Source organism: Pristiophorus japonicus, chromosome 3 (genome assembly GCF_044704955.1).
Source record: "Pristiophorus japonicus isolate sPriJap1 chromosome 3, sPriJap1.hap1, whole genome shotgun sequence".
In the NCBI taxonomy this organism is placed as follows: Eukaryota; Metazoa; Chordata; class Chondrichthyes; family Pristiophoridae; genus Pristiophorus; species Pristiophorus japonicus.
This window is the reverse complement of record NC_091979.1, coordinates 311,205,973-311,220,002: the sequence shown is the minus strand read 5'-3', so window position 1 is coordinate 311,220,002 and position 14,030 is coordinate 311,205,973. Positions and strand designations below refer to the sequence as shown.

Genomic DNA, 14,030 nt, shown 5'->3' with positions numbered 1-14,030 from the left:
TACACTTCTACGTTGGCAAGTAACAAAAAGTTGAACTTTATTATTGATTTTGACAGTGTTCTTGACTCCCTCCAAAATCTTCGATTTAAAAACAATGGCTGGCATCTTTGAGCGCCGATTTGTGAATGTGCGCTGGTTTGAAGGTTTTTCGGGAGTGGCCAGTTACGCCGACCTTAAAAGAAAAAAATGTTGGCCAAACTGCGAACAATTGAAAAAACCAGCGCACACATGAGCCCCCTATGATGTAAAAAAAACTGGCCTAGAAAAATCGGCAGTTACGCCGGCGCAGATCGCAGGGGGAAACTTTGAAAATAAAAATACGCCAGAAAAAAACGGCGCGCGCCAAAAAAATGGCTCAAATGAACGGGGAAAATTGAGCCCCCGGGTGAGTTTAAAGGGAGGGGGAGAGATCCAGTGAGTGTAAAGGGAGGGGGGAGAGATCCAGTGAGTATAACAGGAGGATGAGAGACACGATGAGTATAAAGAGCAGGAAGTGTCTTTGGCTGCTCAAACACGAGCTCTGGGTTTCTGAGCTTGAAGAGCGACTGGGGTCACTAAAATGCATACAGAAGGCTGAAAGTTTCTTGGATTTCACAACAAAAATATAGAAATACAGTTGTCATAGGCGATTCAATAATCAGGGAAATAGATAAACCATTTCTGCAACGGCCTCCCTGGTGTCAGGATAGAGGACGTCTCAGAATGGATGCAGAACATTCTGCAGGAGGAAGGAGAATGGCTAGGAGTTGTGGTCCATGTTGGAACCAATGACATAAGAAAGGGAAGGGTTGAGGAACAACAGGTAGAAGTTCAGGAGCTCGGGAGGAAACTAAAGAGTAGGACTTCAAAGGTGGTAATGTCTGGATTACTCCCAGCGCCACGCACTGGTGAGCATAGGAACAGAACGATAAGGCAGTTTAACACGTGGCTGGAGAAATGTTGCAGGAGGGAGGGTTTCAGATTCCTGGGGCATTGGGACCAGTTCAGGGGCAGGAGGGACCTGGCCAAGGCAAATGGGTTGCACCTCATCAGGGCTAGGTCGAATGTCCTTGTTGGGAGGTCAACTATTGATGCGGGTGAAAGCTTTAAACTATTTTGGCAGGGAAAGAAAACCAGGTTGAAGCATCAGAGAGGAGAAAGAAGGTGCATAGAGGACTGGGAGAGACAAACAGCATTAGAATAAAGAGCAATCCAGAAATAGGAAGAATCAGACAGGGGAGCAATGCTGAGCTGTCTAAAGCAATTTTCGAGTGCATGTGCATAAATGCATGAATCGTGGTAAATAAGGTTGGTGAGCTGCAACCACAAGTTACCACATGGGGTTATGATATAGTGGCACGAACGGAAAGTTGGCTCAAACAACGGCAGGAATGGGAACTTAACATTTCTGGCTACAATATATTCAGGAGGAATAGGGAAAAGAACAAACGGAGCGGTGTGGCAGTATTGATCAAAGGTACTGTCAGTGATCTGGAAAGGGATGATGTGCTTGAGGTTTTCTAAGACAGAATCTATGTGGTTAGAGTTAAGAGGCAGATCAGGAGCTGTTGCACTGCTGGCTGCATACTTTAATGCACCAAATATTGGGAAGGAAATGGAGGAGCAAGTCTGCAAGCAAATTTCAGAAAGATCTAAAAACAATAGAATAGTGATAATGAGGGACTTTAATTATCCTGATGTAGACTGGGGCGGAGGGTGGACAGGGTGTAAAAGGCGAGGAGGGGGAGGAATTCCTGAATTGCTTACAGAAGAACTTTATTGATCAGTATGATTCCAGCCCAACAAGGAAGGAAGCAGTGCTGGGTCTAGATCTGGGAAATGAAGTAGGACAAGTGGAGCATGTTTCAGTGGGAGAGCAGTTGGGAAGCAGTGATGACAACATCATTAGGTTTAGACTAGTTAAGGAAAAGGACAAGGAAAAAAATCAAAGGTGAAGATACTTAACGATACTAATGAGGAAACCTAAGATCTTAAACCAAGCAAAACACTGCACTCCATGGGCCAGTCATTCTGGCCCAGCTCCAAGATATCCACAGCCAATTGCTGGGTGAACTTTATTAACAGGATACCCCCATCTGTATGTACCTGCAGTTCATCCTTATCCAATGGGGATATATAGGTAGAAAGCAATCTGAGTTGAACTCAGTTGATTACTTATGCACTATACTTTGATCCAGTATTCCTGGTGTAAAATGACATGCAGCTTTGAGATGCTTTATAAATAGTTCCTTGCATCCAGATGTTTTTTATTCTCTTTTTGCATGGATAGGGAACCTGCCATATCTCAGCTGGACTGGAAGACTATGGAAAGTCAGGAGATGGCTGGAAGATGGGTGCCAATCAGAGATGAGACAAATGATGCAGCCTATGTGGTTTGGATGCCACTACTACCAATTGATACAAACTTGCCCAGAAAATAAGGAGGTGCTGGGCAGTGATCGGGAGTAGGAACCTTGGTGAATTGCCCCCCGTGGTGCTAAGGTCAACTGTAGCATCCCTATCCCCTGCCCCCAAATACCCCTCCACCACCCCCCAGCCCCAAGCTGAGATCTTACACATGATCATTGATTTCATGAAGATATTTAACTTATCCCTAAGAACAGAAAAGTATCGGATATATAATGGTAGAAGCAGAATAAATTAGCAAACAAAATTGGCCGTCAGCGTAATCAGTTATAAGTCTGATATAAGAGGTAGTTTAGTCTCAAATTCAGTGCTCCTGGGTCTAGTATCAGATTTATATAACCTATTTATTATTAAAGTTGTTTGTCTAATTTATTTTATGCATTTCTGTGCAATGGGACAGCACATTGGTGTGATAATGCATTAAATAGTGATATACACACATGAAAGATAACTTCTGTTTGGAAGAATAATGCCATTCACTGGCAGTAATATAGCACACATACCTTTAAAACTATTCCTTTAAAACCCTAACCCTAAATGCATTCACTGCATGTGCATATACCCATACAAACGCATATTAACGATTTAGGGGTCGAAATTTGATATCACTGATTTTGAGGCGATGACACCGGCTGAGCGCAAATTTTAATGCCAGGCATTTGCCACCTGGAACCACGAAATTCAGGTTTGCCACCTGAAAAGTGGATTGTAGCACTAAATCCAGGCTTTGCAGGCTACTCTGGAGGCCGTAAACGGTGTTAAGTGGGCCGTTAAATAGGGCAGCAACAGCAGCACTGTTACAAAATTGCCACGTTTGCCACGTTTTTCACTTAATGATTTGCTACTTTCGGCCAATACATTGAGCAGCATTTGGAGCTGTGCCACCTGCATTCACTTGAAGTGTGATTGGGCGCCTCACCGCTTCGTGGTTGTATTCGCTTCCTACGCACTCAGTCAAACGATGAAGATGGCAGATTCAGCAGCAGCACGCCAGCTGGTCACCACTTCTCGGACGCCACCATCGATACACTCCTTCAAGCCCTGGAGAGGCGTCGGGAACTAGTGAGGACAGAGGCTGGGAGAAGGCCACCGCCACAGGTCATTCGCTGGCCATGGAGGGAAATGGCTGAAAGAGTGACAGCGAGTGACACGGTGCACAGGACAGCCACTCAATGCCAGAAGAAGTGGAACGACATTAACCTGACCATGCCATGATGTCAGCTCAATGTACAATCGGTCCTCAATGTGAATGTGTCACGCCCCAATGCTCTACGTGGATGAGGCGAGATACAACAATCATATTTGCAGCCTCACTCACTCCAAGGGCTTGCAAGCGGTGGTAACCTTCCTCATCTGGTCTTCACACTGAACCCTCAACTTGTTATCTCCTCACTCTTCATATGCGTGTGGAAGACAGTAGCCTTACCGTTACTGTTAGGTCCTGGCCCTCTCATTCAAGCATTGGCAAACCAAGTACATGCAGCTAATCTAAATTTCTTTGACCTGTGAAGACTCTCATACAGTAACATGTACTCAACTCAGTAAGACACTTGGGACAGATCGATAGAAGGACATTAACTCTGATGTTCTCTTTAATCTTGCAGGCCAAGCTCGCCCTCAAGCAAAGGGAGCAGATGAGGACCTGAGGAGGGGACCCTGACCTCCAGTCCATTATTGCGTTGCAATGGCTGTGGGTGAGGCTGAACCCCTTTGGGACAGCGACGGTATGTTGAGTTCCTTTGCAGCGTTTAACTGGCCACTTAGCCTTGACACCACAATCCTTCAGCTCTTTCCACGAGACTGGCATTTCCAAATGCCTTGCTCGGTCCTGGCCCCCTCCCCTGCAGATAACCATTCTTCTCTGGCTTTGTGCTTTCTGATGATCAACCAGATGGACCGGAGCCTGCACGTCAGTCTTTGACTGCAGGAGATGTTGCACAGGAGGAGGATACCTCTATGGACGTCACACAGGAAGGAGGCAGCGGCCTCAGAGTGCGGGGCCAGCAGCTTTCGGGAGGAAGGTGTGGTCGGGGAGATGGAGGTGGGTGATGCTCCAGGACCCATTGGCCAGCAGCAACATCACGGGGGAGGAGGAGACCGGGGGCCAGCTCCCCGGAGGGAGAGTGCGCCCGAGTGATGCTCAGCAGCACTCTGATGATGAGGCCGAATGACGGATTGTCGCAAGACAATCATTGTGGTTGCACCGTGATCTGCTGGGTGGACTGGCATGGTGCCCGAGAGTCTCGGTGCCACGAGCTGTGAGGATGGAGGATCGCGTCTCAAGGTTTGCACCTGCCTCTCAGCAGCCCACCGAGCCCATCCTTGGTAGAGAACAACGGATGTCGGATGCAACAAGTGACGATGGGGTCTCAGACATGGTGGCACAGGCTATGGCTGACGTTGCAGTAGCCATTGAGCACCAGGCCGACGCTATTGGAGGCCTGCATAATGCAATGTCGTCAGTGTGTGGTGGCACCAGTCAGTGGTGTGCTGCAGTCGTAGTCTGTGTTAATGCAGAAGCAAGTTGATTTCACGGACGCACTGGCCGCTGCCATTGTGTCTGGGGCCCCATCAGCTCAATGGGGATCTAACGCTGCCGAAGCAGGCCAGCAATCTGTGCTCACCTAGATTGCTCCAGATGCTGAGGCTCTGCCCCGGGGGCAGTAGCAACGTGTCGGGCTGTTGAAACCTGATGTCGTCTCTCAGGACGACATTGTTCTGCCTTTTCATCTGTCACTCCCTGCAGCCCATCCAGAATGCTGCCGCCCATGCTGAGGTAATGCAGTCCGCAGCCAGCCAGTCAACGCCTACCGCCGGCATTATCAGCTGGCGTTAGCAACCGAATTTCAGCCTCTTTTAGACACTTGAACTAAATTAGAACTAATATGAGATTTTTAATGCATTTCAGTTGTCTACATTCTCAGAAGCTCATTGGAACATCACAGCCTGAGTCAGAATTTGTGGCAGTGAACAAATAGGATAAAATGAACTGGCGAGGTGGCAGACTAGAGGCAACTCACCATGAAGTTGCATTCTTGACTATTCTGGGGCTGGGGGTGTGAGGGAGTTACATTGAAGTAGTAGGAAAAGAAAGAGGCTCATGTGCTCATAGCAGTTGTGTAGATGAAAAGCAAACAACTGGGAATACAGCCAACCAGATATATGTTAGTATATGCAGATAAAAGAATGTGTTAAAACACATAGGGGTTGAAATTTGTCTTGGGCGGTAGCAATGGAACTGAATATCAGGCGCTGCGTATAATGGGTGGTCGATCCAATAACACCTGTTTTCCGGCACCGCCTGAGATGAGTTTCTAGCCCATAGTTCTGAAAATATGATTTACCATCTTCCAACTTTTAGCTTTGTTGCTCATTATATCAAATTAACTATCACTTGGCTTGACATGAGGTGCAATCATACTAAGACAGGCAAAATTGCAAAATTGATGTTCAATATCACATACTTTACAAAATTATTCATCTCAAAAATGTCCTTACCACCATCATTTCCTGCAATAATTGAATACACTATAGTTTGATTGATAGCAGCTGCGGTTACAGTGACAACTACAGTTCCTATTGGAGCGCTTTCACTTACAGGTGGAGGCCTGAAAGACAAGAAAAAATTTTAAATTGAGCAACGTAGCAATAAATCAATAAACGTCATACAAAAGTTTTTTTACAAGTAAAGTCTGTAACATTTCTTACTAAATATTACAAATGTCCAGCAATATATTAGGTGAGCACACACAGCTTGGTCTTTTATCGGAACTGGTTGGTAGATTACACGCTCATTGACCTTTAAGCTCAAACCAATTTGAACTGTGAAAGGACAACTTCACATCAATTAAAATGGTAGATAAAATGAAACCCTACTCATCTTTATAGGCACTACTGATAGGTAGCTTGTCTTCATTGATGGAGAGGAGATATATTTAAAATTTGGGTTTCTTTACTGATTTATGACTGCGGGTTAGATTTTCACTGTGGCGGAAAAAGATGCGGGGATGGGGGAGGAGCGGTGTATCTGCCGTCTGTTATACACACTACCTGATTTGGGAAAATCAGGCGAAGTGTATAACGGGCAGCAGATCCAATACTGTCTGTTTTAAGCCATCGGCAAAAGTGAAAATCTACCCTGTACCTTTTCCCCATTCAGTCACCGACTGAACCAGAGAGGGGCTGCTGTGACAGAAAACCAAAGACCGTTTCATTTATTTGCCTAGTGTTGCCTTAGTCCTTGGAATAAAACTTGAGACAACTGAATTTATTGGCATTTCTGCCGAAGTTTAATTAAAATTCTAGCCTTGAAGTAATTAACTGACACTATAAAATGTCTGAAGTCCGCTGATGCTAAGGTATAATGGCAGAGAGGTTTTTATCATAGAACTCAGACTCGAATATCAGCTATAAAGGGACAACCTTACCTCAGAATACAATCCAGTTAAAAAGATTGTTAACTGGAATTACTGCAAATCGACTAAATGGAATGCTGCAATCAAGAGATATTTTGATAAACTAAACCCAGTTGACACTGTTCCAGCATTGGAATGCTGGAACCCAAGTCATTGTTTTGTGTGTAGTGATTATGTTGACATTTGAATATCCTTTATGGCATAAAAGTAACAAAATAAAGTGGTTGTCGGTAAAACATCTGAGCGTAACACATGTTTTAAATTCTGTGATCTTTTGTGCTATTCCACCCAAATTGCGCTGATATCTGGGCGGAAAATATTCGGAAACTCCAAGCCACACATAGGTATATAATTTAAAAAATCACATATCACATTATGCAACAATCCAGGAAAAACAATCCTGAAAAGGCCGACCACAGCTAAGGACTCTAATCTTGGAGCACAACCAGTGGGTTCAAGCAATGGAGTCTATCTTATTTTTCCCTTGTCAAAATAATACGATGTCGTGTTGAAATAACTTGCTAAAGTATCAGTTGCAAGCACTGTTGGGAATATTCAATGTCATTGAGTTCATAAACTGAAGGGAGTCCTCGCTTCTCATCAATGCCAGATATAAGGAGTTTCACAAGATCATGTGCTGCGAATAAGTAACCAAAACACCCAAACAAAGACAGCATAATTAAAGGCAGACAGTGCTGAATATACACAACAGGTCTGTCAGATTTCCAGCATTTATAGTTTTTCTTATATATAGAAAGACTTGCATTTTATAGCACCTTTCACGACCTCCGGACATCCCAACGGACCACAGGTAAAATAATACGACTAAAGGCGGCCAAGTCCCCTGGACCTGATGGCTTGCATCCTTGGGTCTTAAAAGAAGTGGCTGCAGAGATAGTGGATGTATTGGTTGTAATCTACTAAAATTCTGGGGAGGTCCCAGCCGATTGAAAAACCGCAAATGTAATGCCCCTATTTAAAAAAGGAGGCAGACAGAAAGCAGGAAACTATAGACCAGTTAGCCTAATATCTGCCGTTGGGAAAATGTTGGAATCCATTATTAAGGAAGCAGTAGCAGGACATTTGGAAAAGCATAATTCAGTTAAGCAGAGTCAGCATGGTTCTATGAAAGGGAAATCATGTTTGATAAATTTGCTGGGGTTCTTTGAGGATGTAACCAGCAGGATGGATAAGGGGGAACCAGTGGATGTGGTGTATTTGGATTTCCTGAAGGCATTTGATAAGATGCCACATGAAAGGTTACTGCATAAGATAAAAGTTTACGGGGTTGGGGGCAATATGTTAGCATGGATAGAGGACTGAAAAACTAACAGAGAGTCGGGATAAATGGGTCTTTTTCCGGTTGCCAAACATTAACTAGTGGAGTGCCACAGGGATCGGTGCTGGGGCCTCAACTATTTACAATCTATATTAATGACTTGGATGAAGGGACCGAGTGTAATGTAGCCAAGTTTGCTGATGATACAAAGATGGGTGGGAAAGCAAATTGTGAGGAGGACACAAAAAATCTGCAAAGGGATATAGACAGGCTAAGTGAGTGGGCAAAAATCTGGCAGCTGGAGTATAATATGGGAAAATGTGAGGTTATCCACTCTGGCAGAAAAAATAGAAAAGCAAATTATAATTTAAATGGAGAAAAATTGCAAAGTGCTGCAGTACAGAGGGACTTGGGGGTACTTGTACATAAAACACAAAAAGTGAGTATGCAGGTACAGCAGGTAATCAGGAAGACACATGGAATGTTGGCCTTTATTGCAAGTGGGATAGAGTATAAAAGCAGAGAAGTCCTGCTACAACTGTACAGGGTATTGGTGAGGCCACACCTAGAGTACTGCGTTCAGTTTTGGTCTCCGTATTTAAGGAAGGATATACTTACATTGGAGGCTCTTCAGAGAAGGTTCATGAGGTTGATTCCGGAGGTGAGGGGGTTGACTTATGAAGATAGGTTGAGTAGGCTGGGCCTGTACTCATTCCGGCGTTCAGAAGGATGAGAGGTGATCTTATCGAAAGATATAAGATAATGAGGGGGCTCGACAAGGTGGGTGCAGAGAGGATATTTCCACTCATAGGGGAAACTAGAACTAGGGGGCATAGTCTCAGAATAAGGGGCAGCCCATTTAAAACTGAGATGAGGAGGAATTTCTTCTCTCGGATGGTTGTAAATCTGTGGAATTCTCTGACCCAGAGAGGTGTGGAGGCTGGGTCATTGAATATATTTAAGGCGGAGATACAGATTTTTTAGCAATAAGGAAATAAAGTGTTTAGCTGAGTCCATGATCAGATCAGCCATGATCTTATTAAATGGCGGAGCAGGCTCGAGGGGCCAGGTGGCCTACTCCTGCTCCTAATTCTTATGTTCTTATATTCTTAAAGTGCTTTGCAGGCAATGAAGTACTTTTTGAAGTGTAGTCACTGTAAGGAACGTGGCAGCCATTTTTTGCACAGCAAGCTCCCACAAACAGCAACGTGATAATGACCAGATAATCTGCTTTTGTTGTCTGGAAAATACATTTTAATTCAAGTAGAAATTTTTAAAGAATATAATTTCAGAGTGACTATTTGTACTCATGCTTTTCTCATCCTGCTGCGCCTGCAGCCTCCAGACTCAGCCTCCCTGCCCGGAACCGGAACCGGAAGTGGGGCCCAGAACCGGATGTGGGGCCCCGCAATTGGCCACGTTGATCGTGACCACGTTGCCCAACCGAGCCTTCCGCTGAGCCACAAGCTGCCGAGCCCTGAGCCTCCCACTGAGCCGTGAGCCCTCCCACTGAATCACCAAGCCCTGAGCCCTGAGCCCCCCGCTGAACCCTGAGCCCCCCGCTGAGCCGCCGAGCCCTGAACCCCGAGCCCCCCCACTGAGCCCTGAGCCCCCCGCTGAGACCTCCTCCCCCGCCGGGGGCTCAAAGAGAGAGAGAGAGAGAGCCTGGAGGGCAGGGGGGGGGGAAATGGTGAGAGACCGGGGGTGGGGGAAAGAGAGAGATACGGGTGGGGGGGAGGGGGGATCGGAAGGGACAAAAAGGAACTCTGGTAAGATGGATCACGTTCTTCCAGCCCCCCTTTACACACACACCCGATTTCTCGGAAAGCTCGATGCGTGTGTTGCAAGGGACATTGTTGGAGTGGATGAAATTCAGATGTCACGACACTATTCACTTCATACCCAATAAACCTGTTAATAATCCTCACACAATGCCCCATCTATGGTGGTGGTGGTGGTGGGTGGGGTGGGGGGCGGAGGGGAGAGCATGCACTTGCACTGGAGTAAAGGATTTTGGCTGGGGGAGGGCTGTACTTGTGCTGGGGTAAGGGACTTCGGCTGGAACTTCGGAGGCTTTTGGTGGGCCTCTATAGCTTCAGAAGTCAGAATGGAGCAGTGAGAACTTGGGCTGGGCGGTCTCATTTACACATTCCAAAGAAACTTCAGGGTGTGACTTATCCGCCAAGAGGACTAATCAGCAATAGGTCATGTGATAATGGAGAGCCAATCAGAGACACAGCGGCCATGTTATCAGTACAAATAGTTGTGTCCTATAATTTTCTGCTGTATCTGGAGTTTCGTGTTCTCAGACAACAACAAATCATAGTGAAGTATTAAGATTAAATGTAAGATTAAAAAGAAATAGAAGAAAGGCAAATGCTGGAAATCTGAAATAATAACAGAAAATGCTGGAAACACACGGCAGGTGACCCTACAACTCTTCCCTAGAATTCTGACAGGCCTGCTGTGTTTAGTTATGCTATCTTCGGTTGGGTGCATGTGGTTAATTATTCATAGCATACAACTTTATGGAAATCCTTAGATATTGCCTTAAATAATAAGTCTTTGGCTCAAAGAGAAAGTAAATGTATGATACTTCTTTTTTAGCATTCAATTCTTTATGGTTTGTGCTTAAAGTAGCTAGATTGATAACTTTTTCATAAATTCTTCTGGTAATTATTACCTGTGTCATGCATTATTTATGTATCTTTCATGTATGCTGCACTCTGGCAGCTATTTACACTTCCCATTATTAAATAGCATTTCATTTAAGTTTAAAAAATGTTTCACACATCAAGAGACTTTTCCGTGAGTCTGAAACATTTTTTTCAAGCCAGTATATCCCATTTATGTTTAAAAATTCAGATTGCTTTCAACTGCCAGCCATACCATGATCTTATCTTCTTTCAGAACATTAAAAGAAGCATAATGACAATCTGTGCTCCAGAGCATTATATATCTGATTTCAGCACATTAAAATAGCAACACCTTGACCGAAAGATATATTTATAAGTAATTTATGCAGATAATCTCGAATTCTAGGTCCCTGTATACTGCTCTGAAAGGGGGCACTGTTAATGTTTCTATTCACGGTCAGAATTCGGCAAGAATCAATGCATTCTTGTGACAGGGAACTAGCACACCTGGAGCCAACAAAGACCACTGTTGAAAGAAAATCTCCCAACTAACAGCGTGAGGGGAGGTTGGAGATATGCAGTGTATTAGTTTAGGATACATGAAGTAACAGGGCCTGGGTATTTTTGCTAGGTAGGCAACTGATGACAAATTCATCCAATTGAATGCAACTTATAATGATGTAAATAATTCAGATTAAAGGTTCAGAAGCAAGGCAGCTTAATTGTATATGACTCTCGAGTTATTTCTGGTGTTAATTAGCAGTGTGAAATATGGCAGCACTTCCCCCCCACCCTCCACCCAAATAAAACACACAACTCACTTTTCATGGTGGCTTCCAGCAGATCCTTTAAGAATTGTTTGTTGTACACATGGTTATCCAGAAAGCAACAGGCCCGGCGTTGACCGTGTTGAAGGCAGTCCAATTTTGGGAAGGAGACCTCAAACAGGTGTTGGAACTCCTATTTTCATATGAAAGGGCCCGAATGTCTGTTTCAGGCGTAGGTCCTGGATGCCGACACTGAAGCCTTTACCAGTATGGTGGGTGGTTCACCAGACTTATAATGCCGTGCGCACACCACTCTTAGGGATCCATTTTTTGCCTGTGAAACAGGTGCAGCTTCAACACATTTCAGGCCACCATGTTCGAAGCAACTTCCATGTGAAAAAAAAAACGTTCATATTCCCCTTTTGTTCAAGTGATATTTCGGGGTCGACACCATTTTATGAACAAATTGCTGATGAGTGAAGTGAATTTTTCACTATTTACCTTCTGAATACATTTCACAATTTTGAAACCTCTCTGTTCCAGTGCAAAATATTAAAATTTACAGCTTTTCTTTGATTACAACAGTATCTCCTTCCTGGTATCATTCGCGTGAATCTTCACTGTTCCTTTTCTGTGGCTCAAATATTCTTTCTATGATAGGGTGCCCAGAACTACATGCAATATTGCAGCTGTTGCCAAACTAATGTATTGTACACATTCGTGATTTGGTATTCAGTGCAGAAAGCACAGAGCCCAATTACCTTTTTTATGGCCTCTTCCAAGAAAGACGATTGTTTTTTTAGCTGATAAGTTCCATTCGGAGTAGATTGCTTCCTTCTCGATTCCTGCTGTTTTGAGCAGCTCGAGCTGTCAGATAAAAATAGGATAGATGCTGCTGGTTGGGCCATTTTCCCAAACAGGGTAGATAAAGACGTGTGGGCTGGATTTTCCGGTCCTGTCTGTCTCTGTTTATGCCCGAAGGGCGGCAATGGCGACAGTAAGCGCCTCTGAGCGAGCGGCCAGCTCCCAGCGCCCTGCCAGGGTTTTCGGGGCCGATCTCGGCGGGGGCACGGAGCATTACCGCCACCAAGAGGCGAGCCGATGAGCAACATCCCTGGTTGCGACACCGGCTCGATTTTTGGGTCCCGCCCGACCTGCAGCACTGTGCAGCGCGTCCTGCTGGGACCACCTGTGAAAACGGGCAGTCCGACCTTTACTGGCCGCAGTGAGAGAAGTATTGACCACCTCAGGGAAGTGCGATTGTTCATTTTTTTTTGTGATTTATGTTGTGGTGGCGTGGGCTATGTGCTGGGAATGTTTATGGTGGGTGTTTTTCAGGTTTGTTTTAATCACTCCGGGCCTCTCTCAAGGCTCCCCCAGGCCGGCTCTTTAGCTCGCGATTTTCACATGCTCAGCCAGCCGAGCGCCCTCATCATCATCAGCAGTCCCTCGGAATCGAGGAAGACTTGCTTCCACTCCCAAAGTGAGTTCTCTGGTGGCTGAACAGTCCGATACGAGAGCCACAGACCCTGTTACAGGTGGGACAGTCATTCGTCGAGGGAAGGGGTGGGTGGGGCTGGTTTGCCGCGCGCTCCTTCCGCTGCCTGCGCTTGACCTCTTCACGCTCTTTGTGTTGGGACTCAAAGAATTCGACGCCCTCCCGGATGTTTTTTCTCCACCTCGGACTGTCTTCGGCCAGGGTCTCACAGGTGTCAGTGGTGATGTCGCACTTTACCAGGGAGGCTTTGAGGGTGTCCTTATAACGTTTCCACTGTCCTCCTTTGGCTCGTTTACCATGAAGGAGCTCTGCATAAAGCATTTGCTTCGGGAGTCTCGTATCTGGCATGCGAACTATGTGGCCTGCCCAATGAAGCTGATCGAGTGTGGTTAGTGCTTCAATACTAGGGATGTTAGCCTGGTCGAGGACACTGATGTTGGTGCGCCTGTCCTCCCAGGGGATTTTCAGGATCTTGCGGAGACATTGTTGGTGATATATCTCCAGTGACTTGAGGTGCCTTCTATACATCGTCCATGCCTCAGATCCACACATGAGGGCAGGTATTACTACAGCCGTGTAGACCATGAGCTTGGTGGTAGATTTGAGGGCCTGGTCTTCAAACACTCTTTTCCTCAGACGGCCGAAGGCTGCACTGGCGCACCGGAGGCGACGTTGTATCTCTGCATCAATGTCTGCCTTTGTTGGTAAGAGGCTCCCGAGATATGGGAAATGGTCCACGTTGTCCAGGGCCGCGCCTTGGATCCTGATGATTGGAGGGCAGTGCTGAGCGGTGGTGACAGGCTGGTGGAGGACCTTTGTCTTATGGATGTTAAGCGTAAGGCCCATGCTTTCATATGCCTCAGTGAATATATTGACGAGATCCTGGAGTTCAGCCTCTGAATGTGCGCAGACACAGGCGTTGTCCGCGTACTGCAGCTCAACGACAGAGGTTGGGGTTATCTTGGACCTGGCCTGGAGGCGGCGTAGGTTAAACAGCTTCCCACTGGTTCTGTAGTTTAGTTCCACTCC

At 45.6% G+C, this 14,030-nt stretch overlaps 1 protein-coding gene across 1 annotated transcript in view; it reads right to left on the bottom strand.

The window, feature by feature from the left end:
- The window catches only part of pcdh15b (protocadherin-related 15b), a 1,866,923-nt gene that overhangs the window by 226,465 nt on the left and 1,626,428 nt on the right, over positions 1 to 14,030 (bottom strand). The window contains exon 26 of the mRNA XM_070875055.1: positions 5,905 to 6,014. Within this exon, the coding sequence (XP_070731156.1) occupies positions 5,905 to 6,014 (110 nt within the window). The remainder of the gene's footprint in view (positions 1 to 5,904; positions 6,015 to 14,030) is intronic.